Below are 26,376 nucleotides of genomic sequence, written 5' to 3'. Positions count from 1 at the left end.
TCTATCTGAGGTCTTGTGTTTTGTTAGTTAGTTAGTTAGTTAGTTAGTTAGTTAGTTAGTTAGTTTTTGCCTGAGGTCTTTATTGCTCCTCAGCAATCCCTACTTTGGGAGCTTTTTAGCCTCTTCCTTTCATGGGACCAGTTTTAAGTCTTCATTTTGCTCACCTCCAAAGCTACCCACAAAGAGGCTATCAAGAGAGACCCTCAAGCAATAGATTTCTTATTTACTTTTCCCACCCTTCCTCAGCAGTCCTTCTTTACCTGAAGTTTCTTCCCTGTTATATAGCTACCCATTAACTTGTGCCCTTGAGCCCACCATCTCCATGTTATTTTATTTAAGCAGTTTTTACTTCTAGCATCTTTAGTCTCTTCATTAGCTCCTTCTTCCCTGTTGTCTACAGGTCTTTCAAGCCTAGGTGATCCATTTGCTTGAACTTGTTCTCCCATTTAACTTTACTCCTATTTCTCTCCATGAGAAATTCTATTTCTTGCTATCTCTTGTTCCTATAACATTTATTTATTCCTGCATCCATGAACCCACTCTCCTGAGGTTACATTCACAACATAGCTTTATTCTTTTTTTTTTAAGCCTACAGCACCTGGTCTTCCTAGGTGGTCTCCCATCCAAGTACTAACCAGGCCCGACCCTGCTTAGCTTCTGAGATCAGACAAGATCGGGCATTTTCAGGGTGGCATGGCCGTAAACTCCTCACATCTTGAAATGCCTCCTCCCTGGAATTCTGTGACACCTATAGGCTATCTTGGTTCCCTTTTTTATACATCTAACCAGAATGTCTTCACCTTCTTCTCCCTCTGCCTGCTCCCTTCTTCAGAGCCCTTTGGCACTGCAAGCATTTCAGGCCTCCTGGTCCAGGAGAAGACTTCCAAGGCTGAATTTCCAGCCCTGAATATTTTTTTGCTCTGTATCTCCAGCCCATTATCTCTAACCTCCAAAGCCGTGTGCTGTGTTTGTGATCTGTTTTCCTTTTACTTTCACCTGAGAAATGCTGGGGTCTTCCCCACTCTGATGTTTCTTTTTATGTCACAAATGATAACTTCTACACAGTAGGCACTTTAAAAACAACTGACTAAATTATTTTTGGACATTTTCTTCCTCCTTACTTAGAATTCATTTAAAGCTATTTAAATTACCTGGTGAGTCTCTGCTAACAAACATTTTCTCTGGCTTTATGAACAGGGGATGAAAAGGTTGGGACAGATACAAGTCTACCTGGAATGTCCTCCCTCTTGTTCTGTCATCTCTTTCCTCTACGTTACTCTCATTCTTGTTAACCTGGAAAATATCCTCATTCCTCAAAACCTACCTCACAGAGCTCCTTGTCTGTGAAGCCTCAAGTAATTACCCACGCAAAATTCTGCAGCATTCCCATGTCTCTGTCATAGCACTTTTCACACTCTATTCCAGTTAACAAATTGTATGTCTCTCAAAGGGCGTATTTTTCATTTTTACATTCCCAGTGTTTAGCTCAGAACTTGGCACTTAGCGGATACCCAATAACTCAAGAAATTTTCGTTGAATGCCTCTCTGAGGTCCTAACTAAGGTCTATAACTGCAGTTATGCAATTCTATGTGTTTGCACAAGTGAGGCTAATTTCTTGATGAACTTCACAGTATCACAAAACTTTAAACATGACAGCAAATGTAAAGCACCTACTACAGGCCCAAACAGGGGCCCTGTGTGTCCCTTTCCAATCTTCTTACCTTATGTTTAAGAAGAATTTAAAAAATATTTGTCGTTGCCTTAAAGATTTCTAAGGTCTTTACCAACTCTAGAATTCTATTATTTAAAATGCACTAATAACTCAGTTCCTCTAGGAAATTGTTCTTGAACAATCCCACCAAACATAGATAACCTCTGAATTATCACCCCTCCTCAGTGTTCATGAAGAATAGTGTCGAACGTTATTAATTTGTACTCATCAATATGTAATTTTGACATTGTCCATATTGCATATGTCAACATTTTATTTCCCCAACTACCTGAAAGCTTCAGGGTAACATTCATACCTTCTATTTCTTTTGTATCTCATCTTTCTATAGTACTTTATACTGTAAGACCCTCAATAAATATTGCCGACAGGCCAAATATTGACTGAAAGAAGGAATGGGATAATATATCCAAAGCGTTTTCTCTAAAAGAAAAACACTAAGTAAATCCAATAGTGTTATTGTTGTTCAAGTGTGTGAATAATAATTCCTACTTTTGATTGAATACCATCTTTACACATTATACTCTCTTCTCTAAATAAACATGGCTTAAGTTGCAACTTAAATGCCCCAAACTTCCAAGTTTATCTCTCTAGCCTAAATCTCATTTTTGAGCTCCATACTATTTCAACTACATAGACCTTTTAAACTCAGCATTTCCAATACTTCATTATTCTTAAAACACTCTTTTTCATTGGCTTCTATAACTTTTGTTTTATCTCTTACATCTCTAGCCATTCCTTCTCTGTTTCCTTTGCCAGCTCATCATTCTCTAACTAGCTAGTGTTGCAGTAACTCAGGGTGACTTCTAGGTTCTCATGCTCTTTCTCCTCAGCCTTGACTTATTAATGTTATATAGCACCTTCAGCCCAGGCAGCTCCTTACATATTCAGTTCTATAATATCTCCTCTCAGATGTCTCCAAGGCCTGTGCATACTCAATATGTCCCAACCAAGAAACTCATCCTTTCCCCTGTCCTTCCACCTCACTCTAAACCAACAACAAATTGATATTCTCCCAGAGATCCCTCCCTCAATGAATTCATCCTGTTATGTTAACTAAGAACCTAAGGATTATCCTTGACATCTTCCTTTCCCCCTTATTGAACCTATCACCAAGTCTCATCCATTTTATCACTTCAATGTATCTCAAATTCATTCACTTCTTTCTATTTTCATGGCTTTTACTTTAGACTAAAAACCACATTTTACAATAGTCTACTTATGTCCACTTTTGTCCCTATTCCATTATCCAAGCCATGGGCAGAATGATCTTTTTGAAACATATACCTGACCATATCAACCACAGCTTAACACTTTGGTTTCATGTTGCTTTTAGGAAAATGACAAGACTACTACAGGGACTACCTGTGGCTATAAGGCTTGACCTATGTATCTCATCTTGTGTCACAAACCTCCTAGTTCTTCCCACTCCAGTCACAGTGGCTTTCTTCTGTGTATGCAAACCAAAAATTCTTTTCTTGTAAGCCAGTAAATTTCATTTGCCAACAAGTTTCATTTTAGGCAGGAAAAGACTTCTGCAGTTCTCCAATCTAGTAGCCCCCTTTATTGCCTTACACATTTGACAATGTAAGTGACCTGCCTGATCTCTGGAAGGCATCTAAATTCTCAAAACTTGAAGGTCAGAGTGTGGTAATGCATTCAAGGTGGTGATCACACCCTCGAAGACACTGAGCTCTCCTACCATAGGCTCTGTTTACTTTTCCTTGAATGATTTTTCCTTCTCTTTTTCTCAGTTAAGTTCTAGTCACCCTTCACCTCTGGGTTCAAGCACCACTTCTTAGAAGAGACTTCTCTAACCTTTTTGTTAGGTCAAATACCTATTTTATGGTCTTATATCATCATGTACTAAGCCTCCTCTCAGAAGTACTTACAAAGTTTCAATTTTACATGAATTTCTGTGATTATTTGATTAAGATTTGTCTTTCCCACTAGAGTACAAGCTTCCTGAAGGGTTGGGACCAAGTTATTATTATTATTATTATTTTTACTGTTGTATCTCTGAGCAAGAAATACCTATGAACAAATGAAAGAATAAATTAGGTCATTCTCCTAAATAATTTCTAGGTCATTGCTACATCTAATTGCAACCACATTGAGATGATGCAGTTCCTCTTCTGAAATATTCTTTCTCTTATAACTGCCTGGAAAACTCTTACTTATATTTTAAGGCCCAGCTGAAGTCTCAAGCTTTTTCTAAACTCCTCACCCCTTCCATGGAAATGGTTTCTTCTCTCTTTGTTCCTTACAGTACTCCATGCATACCCTTAACATAGGAGAAATAACTGACAAATTGTACTTACTTTTCTGTAGTTGCTTGCTCTCTTACAAAAGCTTTTTAAAGAATTTTATCTTATTCATTTTTGTATCTTGACCACCTAGCATAATGCTTGGCATATGGTAGGTAGACAGTATATGTTTACTAACTGAATAAATAATAATCTTTTCTGCAGGTGTAGTAATGCACATACTAAGGAAGAGAGAGAAATATAGTACCTATTATGTGCTGAGCACAGTGGTAGATACTATGCTTAAACGATCTTATTTGATATTCACCTTATGTCTGGGAGGAAGGATCACTCATATTTTACAGACTAGAAACTGAAGGTAAAAAAATTAAACATAGAACTATCAGCAATCCTACTTCTGGGCATTTATCCAAAGAAATTCAGAGCACTAATTTGAAAGGCTATCTACTTTCTTGTGTTCATTGAATTGCAGCATTATTTAAAATAGCCAAGATATGGAAGCAACTAAGTGTCCATTAATAGATTATTGAATAAATAAGATGTGGTACATGTATACAACGAAATATAAATCAGCCATAAAAAAAAGAGTGTGATCTTACCATTTGCGACAATATGGATGGACCTAGAGGGGATTATGCTAAGTGAAATAAGTCAGAGAAAGACAAATACCATATGATTTCACTTATTTGTGGAATTTAAAAAACGAAATAAACAAAGACAGAAATAGACTCATAGATACAGAGAACCAACTGATGGTTGTCAGATGGAAGGGGGGTTGTGAAGCTGGGAGGAAAGAGTGAAGAAATTAAGAAGTACAAATTGGCAGTTATGAAATAGTTATGAGAATGTAAAGTACAGCATAGAGAATATGGTCAATAATAGTGTAATAACTATGCATGCTGTAAGGTGGGTACTAGACTTGCTACGGGGATCACTTTGTAAGCTACATAAATATCTGACCACTATGCTATACACCTGAAACTAATATAATTTGAATGTCAACTGTAATTGAAAAATAAAAAATGTTTAAATAAATATACAAAATAAAATAAGTAAATAATATAGGGGATTCCACCTCCCCAAAAGAAATTGAAGATCAGATACTTAGTAAGTCCTTATCATAACTTATCTACTAAGCAGAGAAGTAGACAGTTAAAATTTTAATGTACAGATTTCATGAACTATAAAAAGACTTAACCAGAAAATGTCAGTTTTCATTTTTAAAAATACCAGATTACTAAAGCCAAAATAAAAGAGAAACATGAAGTGATTTTCTAAAATCCCTGCTTTCCTGATTAACCTTTACCTCATGTTCACAAACTTTACACCTGCCTTTTGCACGCTAGCCATGGAAATCTGATGTCACAACTTAGGAATATCTAATATTATTTTTAGATTCAAAAATAGTAACAATTGTGCTTATCTCATTCAATTTTTTAAGATCTAATTATGTATACTCAAAAATATAACCAGAGTCTGCTTTTAAAAAAATCCAACTATATAAAAGTGTGCAATGAAAAGTGAAAGGCACAATTCCTCCATCCTTTATCCATCTCATTTCTGAGAGGTAATCACTGCTGACAGTTTCTTGTGTATCATTTTAGAAATTGTTATGGCATTTCTTCTGATACACTAAAATGCCATACTTTATACACATAGGAGGAAATGAGATGTTCAATTTCCCATGAAGTTGTATAGCATCTAAAATATTTTAAATTCTGTCTATGGATAAGTTCTCTACTAAAAGAACTATTCTATGTTATATATGGGGTAATTTATATATGACTACAGAGTTATTGAAATTAATGAAGCACCTGTGATATATGATGCTTATTCATGATAAATATAAGTAAATAAAAGTTAAAAATCTGTGGTCTAAAAGAGACTAATAGAAGACTTGAAGATAGCTAAGGTCCATGACAATATTTAGTTATTTATTTATTTTAAAGTAACGTGAATTTTATTTATTTATTTATTTTTAATTAATTAATTATTTTATGGTGACATTGGTTAACAGAATCCAATAAGTTTGAGCTGTACACTTTAACAGTAAAGCACACACATATTTACATTGTATGTTCATCTCCCATAGTTAGATTTCTTTCTGTCACCACATATTTGATCCGCTTTACTCTGTCTACCTCCTCCCTCCCTCCTACCCTCTGATAAGCACCAGTATATTGTCCATGTCCCTGAGTCTCTGTTTGTTTGTCCTGTTCATTTGTTGCTTTTAGGTTTATATCCCACATATAAGTGATATCATGTGATTTTCAACTTTTTCTGTCTGGCTTATTTCACTTAGCATGATTATCCCGAGGTCCATCCATTTTGTCGCAAATGGCAGTATTTTGTCTCTGCCTATGGCTGAGTAATATTCCATTGTGTATATGTACCACAGCTTTTTTAGTCAGTCATCTATCGTAGGACACTTCCGTTGCTTCCACGTCCTGGCCACCATGAATGATACTATGAACATTGGTGTTTGGATATCTTTTTGGATATGAGTTTTAAAGTCTTCAGGGTAAATACTCAGTAGAGGGATTGCTGGATCGTATGGTAGATCAATATTTAGTTTTTTTTGAGGAATGTCCATACTGTTTTCCATAGTGGCTGTACCAATTTGTAGTCCCACCAGCAGTGGATGAGGGTTCCTTTTTCTCCATAGCCTTTCCAACATTTGTTATTACTTGTCCTGTTGATTATAGCCATTCTAACAGGTGTGAGATGGTATCTCATTTGGTTTTGATTTGCATTTCCCTAATAGCTAGCGATGTTGAGCATCTTTTCATATATTTGTTGGCCATTTGTATGTCCTTTAGGAAGAAGTGTCTGTTCAGGTCCTCTGCCCATTTTTTGATTGGATCTTTTGTTTTTTTGTTGTTATTAAGGTGTATGAGTTCTTTGTATATTTTGGATTTTAGGCCCTATCGGAGGTGTTTTTTGCAAATATATTTCCCCATTCAGATGGTTGTGTCTTTACTTTAATGATGATTTCTTTTGCTGAGCAGAAGCTTTTTAGTTTGATGTAGCCCCAATCATTTATTTTTGCTTTTACTTCCCTTACCTTTGAGGTCAAATTCATAAAATCCTCTTTAAGTCCAAGGTCCTTGAGTTTAGTTCCTATGTTTTCTTCTATGCATTTTATTGTTTCAGGTCTTATATTCAGGTCTTAAATCCATTTTGAGTTAATTTTGGTGTGTGGTGATAGACAACAGTCTAGTTTCGTTCTTTTGCAGGTGGCTTTCCAGTTTTCCCAGCACCATTTATTGAAGAGGCTTTCCTTTCCCCACTGTATGTTTTTGGCTTTTTTGTTGAACATTATTTGCCCATATAAATATGGGTTTACTTCTGGACTCTCAATTCTGTTCCACTGGTCCGTGTGTTTGTTTTTCTGCCAATACCATGCTGTTTTGATTATTGTCGCTTTGTAGTATAATTTTAAGTTGGACAGAGTGATGCCTCCAGGCTCGTTCTTTTCTCTCAGGATGGCATTGACTGCTTCCATACAAATCTGGTGATTTTTTGTTCCATTTCTTTAAAAAATGCCGATGAGATTTTGATGGAGATTGCATTAAATCTGTATAATGCTTTAGGTAATAAGGTCATTTTAACTATGTTGATTCTTCCAATCCAAGAACACAGAATATCTTTCCATTTCTTTGTATCTTCTTCTTTTAATAGGGTCAATGATGTTTATTAAAATGGCACGCCAATTCCTCCCTGTTTCATAAAATGTCAGAATATGTGTGGGTTGGGGAAAGCTTTCAAAGAAAGCTTTTTAGGTAGTTATTGTTATATATGATTGATATGGTATTCAAATATTGTCTATGTTTAAAAAAATATATTTACCAAACCTTTGTCCTTTGGTGCTTTTGTATGTTTTCATCATCTTTACAGTTTGTGCCAACATCACTAACCCTTTTCTGTACCTTAAACCAGTTCCTCTTTCTGTCTTCCCTATTCTGTTAATGCTACTATCAAGTTTCTTAATCATCCTAGCAAAAAACTGTGCAGCAACTTTGACTTTTCCTATGTCTTGCCCTCCACATATCATACCTTAGGAAGCCTAGAAGATGCTTTCTCCTCTATTTCTCTCCGATCACAATGTTTTCATATTTGCACCAGCCCTCTGGATTGTTGATAAAACTTCATAACTGTCTTCCTTGTTGTCAGATCTATCAGTGTTTGCCTTCCCAATCATCCTATTAATCTCTCAGATTAATTTTCTAAAACATAGCTGTCACCAATTTTTTATTATCCACTGAATTGTCTAAACTCTTTAGACCAAGATTAAAACTGTTCATGGTATAACTTTGCTCTCCTTCTCTAATGTTATTCCTCAGTGACCTGCCATACAAGTGTTGAGGAGTCACGAGGAAGGGCTCAAGGATCTTAAGAGAGACAAACTGGACTACTCTTTGTTCTTTGAATATGTTCAATTTTTTAATGTGTCTTTGTGTGTTTGCTTTGGCACATGCTTAGCCATGTCATAAGACAGTTCAGTTCCCTCTCTTCCTGATAACCACTAACAAATATGGTCTGCCTTTCCTCTGTATCCCCACGTTTTATTTATGTATTATATTTATTTTACCATTAAGTTCACATTCATCCCATTAAGTAATACATTCTTTGAGAAAGGGGATTGTTTTTTCTACACTTCTTTAGCCTCTAGCTAGTAGTTATCCTAAAAATGAGAGATAAAAAAGACTGATTTTTAAGTAGTTCTGCATCATTTATCATCTATATGGTGGAAAATGACATATCTAATGAACAAAACGGATAATCCCTAACTTCATAGAGTTTACATTCTAGTGGGGAGAAACTGATAAGGAAAACATTTTATATATGAAATAAGTCATACGTGTGTGTGTGTGTGTGTGTGTGTGTGTGTGTGTGTGTGTAATGCCAATAAATGCTGTGGAAATAAATTTAAATTAAAATAGAGAAATGAGAGAGTGAGTTTTGGTAGAGATGAGGTTGGAATGGGTGGTAATTTTAAATATTATAGCCAGGGAAGGCCTCCTTGGAAAGGTGATATCTATGTAACTACCTGAAGGAAGGGAGAGAATGAGGAACACCTAAGAGAGAAGTAGTACAAGCAGGAAGAACAGGATGTGCAAAAGCCTGGAGGAGAGCATGACTGGTATTTATGAGGAATAAAGAAGCTAGTGTGACTGAAGGGAGTCCTAGGAGTTGAGGCCAGAGATATAATAGGAAACCAATAGACTGTTATAAGAATTTCTCTAAGTGATATGTGAAGCCATTGAAGGGTTTGGGGATAAGAATTAACAAGATTTGTTGTAGGTTTTAAAGGATTGCTTTAGCTGCCATGTTAAGAATAGACAGTAGGGGGCATGAGAGAGCAGGGAGACCAGGAAATTAATCAAGGTTTGTAGACAGAGGATGGTGTTGCTATTTAATGAAATAAGAGAAGGCTGTAGGAGTAGCATGTTTGCAAAGAAAGATGAGGATTAAGTTTTAGATAGGATAAATAGATACCAATTAGATATACAGGTGGAGATGTTAGAAACATAAAAAGAGTTGGGTAGTCAGTGGGAAGGGCTGGAGACTGGGAGTCATCACTACATAGATGACATTTAAAACTATGAGCTTGGATGAAATCTCCAAGAATGAGTGTAATTATAGAAGAGACTCATGGACTAAGCCCTAAGACACTTCAACATCTGTAGGTTGGGCAGTTTAGTAGACACCAGCTGAGTAGAGAGAGAAGAAATACTTGGATGTTTAAATCACTAGACTTGTCAGTTATCATCTAGATCAACTTTTCATCCTTGATCTGGATTGAGGTTTTCTTTTTTATGGCGATTTTAGTTTTATTTAAGACACTGCATTTTCCACTTTACCATACAGTTCTTATAAAGCGCATTGTTATTTCCTTTCCTTGTTCACTTACTCCATATTCAAGTATCAAGAATGCCCAAGTTATTTACTTTATAGCAACTCAAAAATATGGAATGAATGCGTCACAAATTTGCAGGTCATCCTTGCACAGCGGCCATGCTAATCTCTGTATTGTTCCAATTTTAGTATACGTGCTGCCCAAGTGAGCACTGGATTGAGTTTTGGAGGTGGGGCCATTGAGTGATAAATTAAACCTGTAAGGTGCATCTCATTAGGAATGGAACTGGATGAGAAGAGGTGTACCAGTACAGCCTATAGGACGGGAGAAAAAAAAATACACATTAAAACTAGGAACTGGGGCAGTTTTGCTAGTTATGTAATATAAAAATACAGACATTTCTTTTTCTTTGTAACATAAAAAAACCTTAGGGGCTTTTTCTTTGTATTTTTTATTGTGATAAAATATACTTCCTATAGTTTACCATTTTAACCATTTTTAAGTGTACAATTCAGTAGCATTAATTACATTCATAATGTGCAATCATCCCTACTTTGGGGAGCTTTTGATTCTTCACATGTAAAAGAAAAATAATGATATTATATGGGCCTATATTTTCTGGTAGAAATTGAAAATTGGGAACATGAAGAAAATAAACTTGAAATCTGGACTCATCATTAGTGATGAAATGTGGCTAGAAACACTTTGCAGAGGCATCTATGGAAGGAGAAAGAGGAGACCAGTGTCAGTAAGAGAAGGTTGGAGTAAGTATTGTGGAAAATTATGTAATTTCTGAAAGAGAGGACAAAAATTCAGAACAACTTGAGTCACAAAGACTAGGAATGAATTTTGCCCAGGCTGGAAGGGATGAGGGGCTCATAGTTAGAAATAGTGCCTATAAGGAAGGAGTGGTTAAGAAACAGTCTTGGAATGCAACGGGCCAGGGAGTAGGAACTGGGAGTTTCTAAGGGTTTAGGGCAGACTTGGGGTTGGTTGGGGAGTAGAGCTCCGCGGTATTTGAGAGCTAAGCAGAAGGCACAGATTTGGAAAGGCCTCACCAGGCAAAAAGTATTTATGTAATTTGTAGGGAGGGCTCCAAAGAAAGAATCTGCTTTAGCAATATTTCTGTGGCAGAGGTGATAGGGGTGGAGTGAAAGCTTAGTGGGGGGTTAGGGAGAGCAGAAATTGAGGTTCAGTGAGGCGCTCTGATAAGACAGCTGATTTGGTAGGACATGGTGCAATTTCAGAGGTTACTGGAGAGTCAGCAACCAAAGGCTGGTTTTGGAAAGGTTCACCTTAGGCAAGTCATATGCTGGCTGGAAAATTACTGCTTGGCTATCACCCAGGGGAACATAGGCTATAGCCCATGGGAACATGAAATTCTAACAATAAACTTTCCGCTTCTGTACCCCTGCTTGCACAACCTACCTGTGGGTTGACAGTTAGTAAACTGAAGAAAAATAGACTTTTGTGTTAAGACAGAATGAGGAATGGGATTTAGGGCTTAAAAACCCTGTACCTCTACATTTCCGGGCTGCTTAATTTGGGTCTGCGTACCCCTGGCAGACCCAGCTAGCTGAATAAAGAGTATAACTCACTGATTTCTGGTGGTCCTGTGTCTTCCTGGGGCTGGCGGCTACAACAGTCAGAAGACTGCCCCATGGGCGGTTACAGGTCAATTGCCAATACAAGTCAATGGACAGGAGAGGGCTTTCTGAGTTGGTGGGTTTTGCCGGGACCTTCCCACTGGCCACGCTTCGCTTCTAGCGCGTCAACAGAAGAGGCGTGAAAGCGAACGCAGGCGTCAGGATGTGGGGTGAGGCTGCGTGGGGGAGGCGACCAGCTTCTGAGACTCGCGCTTCGGGACCGCGCCCCAGGCCCCGCCCCTGGCCCCGCCCCTGGCGTACGCCATCATGCCGCGCCGCCCGTGGTATCCCGCCCCGCCCGCACAGCGATCTGCACCAGCCTGTCAGCCCCAGATGTCCTAGACCCCGGCTCTTGGTTTGTAAATCGGCGACTAAAGCTCCCGATACAGCTCTGGTCCTGATGGCGGCGGCGACGACGGCGGCCCTGGCAGCAGCCGACTCCCCTCCAGCGATGCCTCAAGCAGGAGGGCCCACGGCCCGCCGCGATTTCTACTGGCTGCGCTCCTTTCTGGCGGGAGGTGGGTGTCTGCCGAGAAGACGCGGCCACACTCGGATGGCAGGGACAGGACCTGGATGGAGCAGGTCGGATGCATGCGGCCGTTCTGACATTCTTGGGCAATAGCTGCTTCAATGCTCTGCCAGATGTTTACCTTGACCTACTGTCACCTTTTTCTAATTAATAAGCACTCGGCTAGTGACAGCAGGGTCCTGGGGAGGAAAGGCCTCTAGCTGTCGTGGAGCGGCTGAGGACGTGGAAGGGCTGAACCAGGCACCCATTCTTCAGGTTTGGATGGCAGGGAAAAGAGAGAAGTCTCTTACAAAGACCCCAGGGTTTCAGTGAAACATTCTGGCACCTCTTTCTTTTTTAAAAACCATGGATGGCCTAGTATAGCCTTGGATTTTGCTGTTTGCCTAAAAGAAACCAAATACTGGAGTTCAGCTTTTTAAAAATGATTGGGAAATTGTGCAAAACTGTCAACAACCAAAACTGGCTCCAACTCTGTCACAGTTGCTTAACAGATAGCTAGCTACTTGGCAAGTGCCGCTCTACTTTTGGTGTGACTGTGGGGCCAGAAGGTTCATATTGTCTCTCAGAAATTTCCTCTGTCTTCCCATAATGAGATATTTCAATATCTACCCCTGCTTAATTGATTGTCTGGGTTGTCACAACTCAATTATTTGTTAAGCCTGGGAATTTTTAAAAATCTGATATTATGAGGACTTGTAGAAAGATAATATCTGTATACTGCAGTAGTATTAGGAATTTAGTTATTTTGTTCTACTGATGAAAAGGACATTCATTTATACAAGGAACATCTGAGTGCCTGCTATGTGCCCACTACATGCTCATCGCACATCAGAGAACAAAACAAAGACCCTGAAGTTTACATTGGTTGGGAGTTGTGAGGAGAAAGACAATAAACAAAATAAAAAAGTAAGTTATGTAGTATGTTAGAGATGATGAATGCAATTGGAAGAAGTAAGGAGAGTGGACAAGGAAATGGAGAGGCTAATTGGTGCATATTACATAAGGTTGTGTTAAGCCTCATTGAGAGGATTACATTTGATTAGACTTGAAGAAGTGAGAGAGTTTAGCAAGTTGATGTCTAAGTAAGAGCATTTCAGGCAGAGGGAGAGAAATGCTAAAGCAAAGGCTTCAAAGTAGGAGAGGGCCTGGCTTGTTCAAAGAAAAGTAGCGATACCTATGTAACTGGAGCCAAATGCTGTTGATGGAGGAAAGAGGTTGGAGAGGTAAAGGGAGGCAGAAAATGAAGGGCTTCACATACCATTGTAAAGATTCTGATTTTTACTTGGAGTGAAGTAGTGAATTAGACCATTACAGGTCTTGAGCAGAGAAGTGAGATGATGTGATATATTTCAAAATGATCACTTTGGCTTCTTGGTGAGAATAACCATAGGAGGGTAAATATGGAAGTAAGGAGACCAGTTTAGAGGTTGTTGCAATAATTCAGATGATGGATGGTGGCTTGGATCAGCTTACTAACAGGAGAGGTGGTAGAAAATTGTGATTTAGATATAGATCGAACAAATAATATTCTCACAGACTAGAGATGGAATAAGGAAGAGAAGTCAAGGGAGACATATTTGGGTTTGAGCAACTGAAAGGATGAAGCTCTCATTGACTGTTATGGGAAGGCTGTAGTTGGAGCAACTTTCATGATGGAGGAGATGAGGAGTTCAGTTTTAGACTTGTTACATTTTATGATATTGACTAGATATTGAAATAGAGTCATGGTGCATGTAGGCGAGGATAGCAACCAGGACTCTCATATTCTGCTGGTACTAATGTAAAGTGATATAACCACTTTGGGGAACTAGTTGAGTAGTTACCTATGAAACTGAACATTTGTATGCCATATTCAATATTTCCAATGCTGGATATATACCAACGTATATATTTCTGTTCCTGACTGAAATATTCATGGTAGCCCCAAACCAGAAGCAACCTAAATGCCCATTACTGCTAGAATATATAACTAAAATATAGTATAATCACACAATGAAATACTGTTCAGCACTGAAAATGAATTAATTCCTGCCACATGCAACAGTGGATGAATAATATTGGAGAGAAGAAGTCAGACACAAAGCAAGCCATACTGTGTGATTTTATTTATATAAAGTTCAAAAACAGTGAAAACTAAGTCCATGTCGTTAGAAGTCAGAAGGCTGATTGGTTGTCTCTGAGAAGGAGGGGCAAATAGTGATTTTGGGAGTACAGAAGAAGGACTGTAATGTGGGTAGGCTGATAATGTTTCATTTCTTGATTTGGGTGGTCCTTACGTGGATGTATTCACCTTGTAGTATGTAATTCATTAATAGGCATACTTATGATTTGTGTACTTTTTTCTATATATCTTACAGTTATTTATTACACAAAACCTATTAAAAAGAGGAAAAGAATTGGAGACAGCATATACTGAAAACTGCAAAGGAATCTTGATTAAGTTGTTTATTTTTTAGAAGTTTGTGTAGTTTCTTTGTTTTTTGTTTCTTTACATAGCGATATTGTTTTAAAATCAGGTTTATTAAGGTATCATTTATATAGAGTAAAATTCACCCTTAATTTAAATGCATATTCAACTTATATTTTCAATTTGTGTTAGGTTTATCAGATATAACCCCATTGAAAGTCAACTCCATTGTTTTAATGGAAACCAAATCAGAGATCACAGAGTGTGTGGGCATTTGTACATGTAGGATACTTTACAAAAGTGTTTTAGTTCATTTGGGCTGCTGTAACAAAAATATCACAATCTGGGTGGCTTGTAAACAACAAACATTTATTTTTCGTAGTTCTGGAAACTGGGAAGTTGAAGATCATAACGCCAGGAGATTCAGTGTCTGGTGAGGACCTGCTTCCTCATGGACAGCACTTTCTTGCTGTGTTTTCACAAGGTGGAAGGGGTCAGAGGTCTCTTTGGGGCCTAGTTTATAAGGGCACTAATTACCTCCTAAAATTCTCACCTCTAAATACAATCACATTGGAAATTAGTTTTCAACATATGAATTTGGGGGGCGGGACACAAACAACATAGCAAAAAGTATATATTGTCACCTTAGAAGCATGCCAAGCTAGTAGGGCTGGCCTGTATGTATGCACTTTACTGTCATCCACATGTCTGCATAGTGGCATATGGTAGGGACCAAATACATAATTGCTGAATGTATGAATGAATGAATGAATGAACTTTGGGGTAAAAGTTCATTATTTTAATGCAAAAGTTATGCAGAAGAAGAGGAGGTTACTTCAAACAGAGCCTTACAGTTGAGTAAATACCTTCAAGTGTCTGTTTCCATAACCACATTTAGCAAGATTCTTGGTGTTCATCAGGTAATAGGGGGCAGATTTACATTCTTAAAACTTATTTTTAAGTATGATATATTCAGTTATCATGTTACAAGGAATGAGAGCCAGTCAACTACATAGCCCTTCTACTGGGCAGTTCCACCCATGGAGATCACAGGGTGTGTTAGCTGAACAAATAATGATTTCCATCTGGAAATAAATGGTATACAATTTCTTCCTGACCTCTTAACATTTTTTTAGGTATTGCTGGATGCTGTGCAAAAACAACAGTTGCTCCTTTGGATCGAGTAAAGGTTTTATTACAAGCTCACAATCACCATTACAAACACTTAGGTGAGTTAATAGAAGCTAAAAACTAAAATTGAATGAAAATATTACCCATCTTGGTTTTCAGTTGAATTATAGTGGAAAGAAGACAAAAAGGAAGTTCAAGTTTGGGGGCAAATTTTGCAAGGATGTCTTTCTTATCCATTTTAATATTTTCATTTGTAATAGTGGTTATACATTATCGTATTAGGGTACTGGTATCCTCTAAACCAAAATCTTTGAATCATTGAAATACATACTGTTTGTTTATTGGGATTAATGTGTCACATCTTTCACAGACACATAAACAGCTCCACCTGATTTTTTCAAAAATCTAATCAGTGATGGAGATAAGGTTTATTCCTTTAAACACTGTTAAACATGCCTTCTAGAAATCTTAGTGCAAGCAGAATCCAATACAGTCAGTATATATGCATTGTTAAAAAAATATCAAGCCTTTAGTTGTTCCTTACAAACATAAAAATCAGCCATTTAATTAACATAGACACTAACAATGCATCAGTGGTCAGAGTAAGAATTTTTAATAACCTTTTTGGAGGACATTTTGGTAATATGTATCAAAAAAGAGATATACTCTTTAGCCTTGCAATTCTAGTTCCAGGAGGTTATTTTAAGAAAGTGCTAATCAGAATTGTGCTCAAGATGTATATATAAAAGAAAGTATTATTTATGTTAATAAAAAATATTTATTGGCTAAATATTATAAAAGAATATTAATTGGCTAAGAACAATATTCATAATGTATTAAATGAAAAATATTTCAAGATGGGTGAATCATATTGCATTTTATATAAATAAACATGTGCTTAGACAAAAGGATAGAAGGGCAAACATTAACATGAAGCGGTTAATTTTCAGTGGTGAGATTTAGAGAAAATTTTTTTCCTCTAAGCTAATTTGTAATACATACTGAACTTATATTACTTTTTCAATTAGAGGGGAAAAAGATTTAAAAGAAAAAAAATTACTGTGGACAGAGACCAAAAAAAAATATTAGGTTAAGGCAGCTAACTTATACCCTCCATTGCTTTACAGTTTCATGCTTCAGTAGATAGGAATGATGTGTTCTCTGCATGATCTATGCAACATCACTGTGTAAGAAAGATGGTTACCAGAGTGAATAAGAATCAATTACTTTTCCAATTAGGTTTTTAAAATGTGGTTTTTCTCAAAAAATGGAATGGATATTTATGTTATATATTAATCATAGTTCATTTTCTCAATATTTTAAATACTAAATCTGTACTTAAAATTAAAAGAAAAAAATTGCTACCATCTCTGTCTAGCAATGAATTCCGTATCTTCACATTATACTGCTCATGTATAGAAAGAATCAGACCTTTGAAGTTATTGAGATTATATAAAACTCGAAAGAAGGAAATGATTCTCTTTTGTTATCTACATTGAGGGCGAAAGGAGATGAATTATATTATCCAATATCTTGGAGTGCTTCACAATGACCCACCATGTGAATGTCCAAGCAGGATTGTTTTATTTCTTTAACCTCCTTCCCATGCTGATGTATGTTGTTTTGTTTCCTGATTTGTAATCATTAGATTACATATTCACATTAGATTTCACGCTCTCCAGGACTGCATGCTACGGGCTGCAGTGTACCCTACAAGGCATGCAAAATTTGAACTGGAATTCCTGGAGTGCAACAATGAACTGTTGGTGTGGTATATAGAGTTTCATGTAGCTTTAAAATAGACAAGCCAAAAACAAAGAAGGTGGTGTTGGATTTTTAAATTTTCTTTTAAAAATGTCTTTGGACATTTTAGGTACCTCCCTTTTTATATGTATGCGTAAGAACATAAGATAGTTTTTAAAATTTTGCTTTTTAAAGCATGAATTTTTGCAGTCAAATTAAAGATGAAGATGTGCTATTGATTAAAACTTCTACTTTAGCTTCTTTTACAAAATATGGGACATTACTTCCAAGGCATCAAAAACTACTTTTTATTTTGAGTCAAAATTATTGTGGCCAAATGAAAAGGAAGGAGCATGGTAATTAGAATTTCTCCTTCCCTCAATTTGCAATGTTAGTGTAAAGAATTTTTTCCTGTGATATACTACAAATCTTTGACCTCTATTTAGCTTTACACAGTCAAATGTGATATAAAAATAGTAGATAAATTATAATAGGATTCTTTAAAAGTCTTTACTTTTAATTTTGGGTTTTTTTTACATTTTATTTACTTTAATTTTTGAATGTGTAATATATTCACAAGCTCATAATTCAAAAAATACAAAAGCATATGTCTTTCTCCCTCCATTACTCCCTCATTGGAATCAAGCATTTTTACAAGTTTCTTCCGTTTACTTTCAGAGCTAATAAATACATATGCAAACATATGTTTATATTTTACCAAATATTAGTTCCTTCTACTCTTAGTTTGATAAAGTAAGTAAAGATATAGAGAAGGATTTAAATAACACATAAGCCTGATATAACAGATACACAGGGGACTTTGCACTCTGCAGAGAAGACATATTCTTTCCAAACAGTTCTGTAACATTTCAAAAATTGGTCCAGTGTTATACCATAAAGAAAATCTCTGCAATAACTATGTATGATGTCAGATCAGTATTAGACTTATCAGGGCAATCATTTTGTAAATTATATAAGTACGTAATCACTATTTTGAACACCTGAAATTAATATAATATTGTATGTCAACTGTAATTGAAAAAAAATTTTTAATTATTTTTTAAAATCTCAATTTCCCAAAGTAAAAATAGTGCAGGCTATAGGTTGAAGTTAAAAAAAACAATACGATTTCTCAGTAGATATTCGAAAGCCATTTGAAAACCTTTAACATCCATTTTTTATCTGTTTTTGTTATTTTGTTTTAGGTGAGATTTTTGTAAAAAGCATGTAGTTAAATATGACCTTTTAACAGAATTTGAGAATCTTTGGTTTTTAATAGAGAGAATTGTCATTCAGATTTTTTTGCAATCATTGAGTTGTTCACTCACATTCTTATTTTGTTTTGTGTTTATTGTGATTTTCTTATCCTCTCCAGCCCCGCTTTCCTGCTCTTTGCTTCCTGGATTTCCTTTTTTGAAAGTACTATATCTGTTTCATTTCTGGTAATAGTTTCTCTTAAAATGTTTGTGATAAAGAGTTTTAAAGAATAATAAAACATGTAGACTCACATAGAGCTTCGGAAAAAAACATTATCAGTACAGTTGAAACCTCTTCTGTACTTCCCCTCATTAGCCTTCTGGTCCTTACTAGATAGCCATTGTTCTAAATTTGATTACCCTTAAGTCATTCTAAATACATTTGAATCAAATTAAACAGGGCTTAACTTTTACCCTCTCTCCCAGAAGGATGATGTCTTTAATAGAATTTCTTTTTTGGGGGAAGGGGTATACTTAGTTTTATTATTCATGTATTTTGGGAGAATTTTACATATTATACACATACCTATGTATGTATACATAATATAATTCTTTTTAATAGACTGTCCATTTAGATATTTGCTTATCAATAATGCTTTTAGGGTATATCTTTTCTTGGATGTTAATAAGTACCTACAATTTTAATTTCTGGGAAAGGATCAAAAGGTTACTTGTACTCTAAAATTCAAAATGAGCCTAGTGATTTGCTTTCATATTAGATCAAATTTTTGTTTGAAAAATTTGGAAAGGAACCTGAATTTAAATAGTTTAATAATGAAGTATGTGTGACATGTTTATGGGAAGTCTGAACTGCAAATAGGATTAGCGATTAGCATTAATAGAATAATAAATTAATTATTAGAATAATAAATAAGTTAATAGAATAATAAATATATCAATATATAGGATCAGAACTCCTGCTTTTGTTTATCAGTATTACTAATTAAAGAGTCCTAATAATGAAAATTTGCCCCCAAATTTAAATAGTTTTAATAGTTTTTTTATTCGTTTCATTTATTTAGTGGTATATGTGTGTAGCAAACCGTACATGATGAATCAGCGTCAGTCTCGGAGACTTTCTTGATCCTTCCAGATAGAGTTGATCATTTGCAGTACAATATCTGGGCCTTGAATATGTTTCTGTTAATATTTTTTAGATTGTTATAGTTTAATATAATTTGTGATAATTATAAATATAATTACTATCACTTATAGATTTTATATTTTTACATGCAGTATGTTTATGTAATTTGAACCCATAATGTATTTTAAGTAGGTTTAACTGTTATATAGAAATTACTGTTTATGTAATTCCTCAAGCAAAATTACATCATGAATGATGGCATAGTAATCTTTATCTGTGATTGTCATGAAAATTTGAATTTAGATAGTTTTCTCTGTTTTAATAGCATTTTTCTTCTAAAAATCTTTCTAAAAATAGGAGTATTTTCTGCATTGTGTGCTGTTCCCCAAAAGGAAGGATACCTTGGATTGTATAAAGGGAATGGTGCAATGATGATACGAATCTTTCCCTATGGTGCAATCCAGTTTATGGCGTTTGAGCATTATAAAACGGTGAACTTTTATTTTGTTTTCTTCTTTCGTGTCCTTGAATAATCACAGTTAGTTGACAGGGCATTTGTTTTGGCCTTTAAAGTTACTTTAGATGAATGGATAAAGTAATGCCTTTTTGAAGGAATAAGATAGTTTAAATTTTTAAATATAACTGGTTTTGGAGTTATCTATTCTGTAATTGTTAGTCGTTTTTGAATAAATTGTTTATGTTTGCACTTATGAAGAAGAGCCAAAGTATCCTTCAAGTAGATAATTATAAATTCACAAAATATTAATAGCTCTTTAATGTGCTTTTTGTTTCTCAGTTATAGGAGAGGAACATTATGGCTTTGGATTTTTTTATTAAATAAAATAGTGCAACTATACTGTGAGAGTCTGTTTTTATGTAATGATCTAAGTCAACAGCTTTTCCTGTCTTACTTGTTGATTAAGTTTCTCTTTTCTAGCTGAATGAATTTATCCTCAAACAACTCAGAAAGGGGTTAAGTATGTTAAACTTCCTAGAGTATCTTAAAATGACAGTATTCTAAGTTAGTCAGAATTGATGCCATCAGTATATCAAGACTTCATTGCCTATAGAAGTACTTTATTCCTATTATTCCCATTCATACTTTAAGTATTTGTGGTCATCAATGTGTAGAATAATATATTTGGTAATTCTAAGCTAGGTTGCTTCTGTAAAAGTACAAAATTAGAGCGGAGACTACAGAGGAAATACCTGACCTTATGATGTGATATAACGCTGCCCAGTTTTGTATAATTGTGCTTATTTCACTCACATTTAATACTAGTTCTGTAACTCTTTTGAAATAAGTCTTCATTATTAAACAGTGAAATGGGCAGCATTTAAAAAATATCATTTAATTTGATGTTTTTGGTTTCTAGTTAATTACTACAAAGCTGGGAATTTCTGGTCATGTGCACAGATTAATGGCTGGATCCATAGCAGGTAAGAGTAGGTATATTTTATTTCTGACAAATTTATTTTCTATTAAAATATTTAATTTGGTTTAGGTGATATATATGACTGATTAAGTAGCCTACATTTTTATCTTTGTATACTCAATTATATAAGAAATTGTTAATATCGTAACTCAAAAAGAGTACTTAACAGTAAGAAATGGCAAGAAATAATCTAAGTTTACAACTATGTGAAAAACGTATTGACAATTCTATTTCTGGAAATGTTTATTTTTTTCTTTCAAAAAATTTTAATGACTATAGTAATGCATAATCCTATACAATGAAAATAGTTCCACTCCCTCGAAGCAGTCATTATTAGCAGTTTCTTATGTATGCTTTTTTCTAATACTACTCTAGGATTAGAACTTTTCTTCTATAGTTCTCAAGACTATACATAGATCTTTCTGAATACATAGATCTTTCTTATTTTTTAAAAAAACTGTTATATTCTAAGATGTGAATGTACCATGATTTATTTAATCACTTTCCTATTGATTGATATTTAGGAAGTTTTCAGGTTTTGTTTCACAAATAACATTGTACTTGTATGACTATATCTGTAGAATAAGTTTCGAGAAGGGAAATTACTTTATCTATCAAAGGATATATGTATTTAAATTTTGATAGACATTGCCAAACTGATCTCTACAATGCTTTCATTGACCTTTCCCCTTACATACCATACCAACACTGGGTCTTATCAAATTTTTAATATTTGGCAATTAATTATGAATAAGGTTGATCAGCTTTTCAAATTTTTATTGACTGTATTTCTCTTACTTTGTGACTCGAATTATTTCTATTTTTTAAATATTCATTTTTATGAGTTTGGAAGTTTGGACATTAGTTTTCTATCTGTTACATATTGCTAATATTTTATTTCCTAGTTTTAGATTTTTAGAAACATAATGTAAAAGTTGTTTCCCCCCATATAGAAGTTTTACATAGCCAAATGGGTTGGTCTTTATAAATGCCTTCCCTATTCTAAGATTAAAAATATTTACTCATGTTTTCTACTAAAACTTTTATATTGATTTTTTATGTTGATCTTTTTAATATTTATTTTTATATAAGGAATGATATAGGGGTTGAATAAATTTTTTTCTCTAAATGACTAGTTAGTTGTGCCAACATTATTTACTCAATAATTTATTCTTTCCTTGATTTTAAGTACCACCTCTATCATATACTAAGTTCAGTGAATTTATTTAAGAGAAGAAGTAGGGATATATATAGTGATATTTAGCAACAAAGATGTTCATTGTAGTTTCATTTATTGTACCAAAAATTAATTTAAATATGTAGCAATTGAAGAGTGGTTTAAAAAAGTACATATATCAGAATTCTACACATTCGTTAATATATTTTTTTGTAGAATTGTATTTATTGACAAGGATGTTTACATTATAAGTAGAAAGCAGTTTACAAAAGAGAATGTTAAATATCGTATTTTGTTTTTCAGTATATGTGCTGCCAAAGTGAGTACCATATTTTGGTTTTTAAAAAGTGAATACTTATATAAATATTCATAGAAAAAAAATTGTAACAAGTTAACAATTTTTATTTCTGCTAATGGAAATAAGACCATTGGAAGGTGATATATTAAAATCTTAATTGTAGTTATCACAGGGTTTGTAGAATTTCGGATAACTTTTTGACTATTACTTTAGTCATGGTATGACATACCCCATGATTATGTCAGGTTCCTGTAACCAAAATTCGGTACCATCTCTTGATGTGTACTAGCAGGGGCAAAGAGAGAGGAATGGGCGGCTAGAGCATATAGATTATTTGGCCTTACTGAGTGAATAGGCTCCTGCTTTTCAGTATGCGCAATTAAGCATTCTAGTAGTTCTGATGCCCTTGAGGTCTACATATGTGGTATGGTGGGGAAAGGAATGTGGTAAGATGCTAAACAGGCTTAAAGGCAACAAAAACCTTTGGATAAATGTAGGAGACATTATGGCCATAGATAATCATCTTCCTGGTTGTTCAGCCAGCCACCTAAATTCCTCTTTTTGTCTCATTTGTAACACAGGGATTTTTAGTTATAAGTAGAGGTGATATGCAAAATACTTAACATCGAACATAATGTGGATAGCAACCAATCAGGGCAGGGGCTGGTCATTAGCAGTTAGAATAGCTGTATGGTGCCGCCTAGTGATCATTAGAACAGGTTGCACACTGTTCTTTTGAGAATTTCAAGGAGGCTTTGTGGTACCTTTCCCAGATACCTTTATATTTAAAAGGGATCTCTATCCCCCTCGAGCCACGATCTAGAATTCTGAAGCAACAGGCTTCCTAAATGTTTGAAGAAATTGCTCTTCTGAACTGATAGTCCAACTCTTGAATTTTTTTTTTTTTTAATCAGACTTACTTTCCTTAATTAATTGATTTGAGGCCTGATTTGTACATGCATAGGGCACGGGGTGGGCATGATGTTCAGACATCTGCTTTCTAGCCCTTTGGCTAGACTTACCTCATGCAGTTATCTGAGATCTCTGATTTCCACATGAGACTGCTGTACAAGAGGCATCCACAGTCACTTACACAATTATTCTTGTGTAATAATGATTGCAACTGTGGCTCCTGAATGTCATAATTATCTTTCCCTAAATATTCTCTAAGAGCATAATTTTAGTTACTATACTAATCAGAGATTGTGCACAGCTATAGACAGATGTATCTTTGTAATTTCTAGCTGATATTTAATATCAGGCTTGAAGCAGTGATTTGCTTCCAAAGAACAGGGTATAGTAGAAATGAACTCCCTTCGACATCTACTCTAGACCAATTTCCTTAGCTTTGTGTCTTAGCTTTTATATCTGTACTTCATGGAGCCCTTCCTTTGTCTAAAGTATTTATTTAGAATCCATGTGCTTTTAGATGAACTTCAATTTCTGGATATGTCATAAGTTTTGGATGCTGCTCCCACTGTGGTAGCCTCAGATAGGGAAGGATGGTGATAAGCTGGGACGAAAGCCATCTCTAAAAACTCAAATCTGCTTTCATATTCACTGATAAATTGGGGAAGAAGGAGCTTGACGAGGGTCAAGATATGCTTCTCTATTCCAACCCTGTGTCTAATTTTTTATTATCCAGTTTTTCATATTAACTTCTCTTTTCCCTCTACTGCCTCTTCCTTGTAGTGTTAGTTCTTTTGTGAAGAAATCCTTCGTGCTTCTTGCTGGAGCAGAATAAAAAATTATATTTGCCATATTTTCAGAATATAATCTCCAAAATTTTAATGACCAAGGATTATCTGTTTTTGGTATTGTGGTTAGAAATATAATTTGCCACCAGAGGTTTTTTGTTTTTTTATTTAAGCATACAATGATTATGGGAGGCAATGCCAAGCATTTCTCAGCTTTTCAAATCAGCAAAATCTAATTGCTGATTAAAGTATGTTCTTGGGTACCACAATTCATAGTTCTAGAGTATAGAGATAACAAAAGGATGAGAATTTAGGGGTTGTTTCATCCTCTTAGTCTCAGTCCGTTTGAATTCATCACTAAGTCCTCAGTTTTATGACTGAAGGAAAAGAAAAGTTGGCACATACACAAAAATTGCAAGCACATTTCAACTTGTTTGAGTTTCCTTGGGCCCTGATAGGTGAAGATATTCTGCTCTTTGTACTGAATTGTAGTTATAAAATGGAGGAAGAGGAAAATTATCACTACCACTATTTGTGGTAAGTATTTTCTGATTTTTCTTATTTGCCCTTGGAGGGCTTTTTTTGGCCTTCCTGTAAAGCAGTGCTGGTAGAATAGTAAGGAGATGTATGACAGAAAAAGTCTTAAATGGGAGACATTAGCTTTATGAATTGAAAATGCCAGTCACCACCCTCTGAATGACTGATATATGTCATTCTTTTTTTCAACATGAAGAGTCCATTTATGCAACACAGCTTTGAAAGTGAAGCCTCTGGACTTGAGGGGATATATTTCCCCATTTCTATTTCACCCCTTTTACACGTTTCTGTCCTTTGCAGGCTAGAGCTTGATGCAAAAAAGGTTACTGTCCTAGATATACACAACCTTTGAGGGCACAATTTGGAGGGGCAGATGCACAGGACACTTGTAGAAGTGGGACAGCAGAATCTTACTGTAGCCCATTGAGGAATTAGGACTTGTGTGCAAGCAGCTGCCTCAGGATCAGAGCACAGCTGTCCACCTAGTTAGCCCAGCGCTTTAGGATAAGCTGGTCAGCCAGGCAGCCTGGGAAGGTGCCCAGCATGAACTTGAGAAGAAAAACATCCTCCACTGTTCACTCTGCAGCATGGTCTTCCCCATCTAGGTACCTGTGTGCACAGCCAGCCAGCCCTTGCGGTGGGCTATGTGGTGGTGTGCGTGTGCCTCCTCGTAGGTCACTTGCTTGTCCCCCTTGCCCACTTGGACTTGGGCCACCTGATTCTTGGCACAGACTGCAGAGGTATGCAGGGTGTGCCAGGTACATAGCAGTTCTCGGCTCTAGGACAGCACCTACAGCCTGAGCCCCCTGCTGCACATGGGCGCCTCCATCTTGGGCTGATACGTCATTCCTTATTAGTGTCAAACTGAGTTCCTATTTTGTTGCATATTCCTCTCCAGTAATCCTGTGATTGTGCTTCTCTTTTTTATTTGAATTCTTGAGCATTGATGAGAAGGAAAAGAGAGATTAGGAGTAGAGGAATTTGGTAAAAAGAGGAGACAAAGATTTAGTTCTTAAAGGAAAGGGTCGGAAAATGAATATCTTAAAAAAGAATAGACTGGGAGAATAATAATAGCTAACACTTAGATATAATATTTACTATTGTTGTAGGATTCTCGAACGGAGAGACGGGACACCGAGGCTATAAGCAGGAAGCAGCGCTTATTGATGCCGGCACCGGCTCAGCGGATTCCTATCCAAAGGCTGAGCCCCAATTGTAACTAACATAACAGGCAGTTTTATACAGTCTTGTTATTCCTACACAGCCTCAGAGATAAGGAAGAACATGAATTGGTCGGCAAGCCATGAGACAGCAGATGTGAGCTGGAGAGTCTTTGAGGTGGGGTAGAGGGCAGTCAGGAATGAACTCGTTCCAGCAGGAAATGGCCAGGCAGGGTCAGCCTGCCACACTATGTGCCAAATATTATTCTAGGTATTTACATATATTAATCGTCTTATACCCTAATTGGGATGACTACTTTTTATGATGTCCATTTTATAGATAATGAGACTGAAACCCAGGTTAAGTAACTTGCTCAAGGTCACACAGCTGTTATCGGGACAAAAAAGGGGTCGATCT

General features: G+C 35.8%; 1 protein-coding gene, 2 non-coding genes and 1 pseudogene across 5 annotated transcripts in view; 1 reads left to right on the top strand and 3 right to left on the bottom strand.

Annotated features, from left to right (window-relative positions):
- Positions 1-586: 586 nt before the first annotated feature.
- On the bottom strand, positions 587-705 carry LOC111746812. The gene has a single exon (XR_002783269.1). It is a non-coding gene; the product is annotated as a 5S ribosomal RNA (ribosomal RNA).
- A 9,256-nt stretch (positions 706-9,961) lies between these two features.
- LOC111746841 lies at positions 9,962-10,069 on the bottom strand. Its single transcript, XR_002783275.1, has one exon. It is a non-coding gene; the product is annotated as a U6 spliceosomal RNA (small nuclear RNA).
- A 1,692-nt stretch (positions 10,070-11,761) lies between these two features.
- The window catches only part of SLC25A16 (solute carrier family 25 member 16), a 40,010-nt gene continuing 25,395 nt past the window's right edge, over positions 11,762-26,376 (top strand). Inside the window, exons 1-4 of one of the 3 annotated variants that reach the window (XM_011372144.2) lie at positions 11,762-12,021; positions 15,576-15,668; positions 20,011-20,144; positions 21,030-21,093. In XM_011372144.2, the coding sequence (XP_011370446.1) occupies positions 11,904-12,021; positions 15,576-15,668; positions 20,011-20,144; positions 21,030-21,093 (409 nt within the window). In that variant the 5' untranslated portion in view covers positions 11,762-11,903. Of the gene's footprint in view, positions 12,086-15,575; positions 15,669-20,010; positions 20,145-21,029; positions 21,094-26,376 lie in introns of all 3 variants that reach the window. The other 2 variants (XM_023537827.1, XM_023537826.1) reach the window with 2 other exon arrangements.
- LOC105300094 lies at positions 24,807-25,900 on the bottom strand (annotated as a pseudogene).

The sequence above is a fragment of the Pteropus vampyrus genome, unplaced genomic scaffold, assembly GCF_000151845.1.
Source record: "Pteropus vampyrus isolate Shadow unplaced genomic scaffold, Pvam_2.0 Scaffold202, whole genome shotgun sequence".
NCBI lineage: Eukaryota > Metazoa > Chordata > Mammalia > Chiroptera > Pteropodidae > Pteropus > Pteropus vampyrus.
This window is presented reverse-complemented; position numbering and strand designations above follow the sequence as displayed.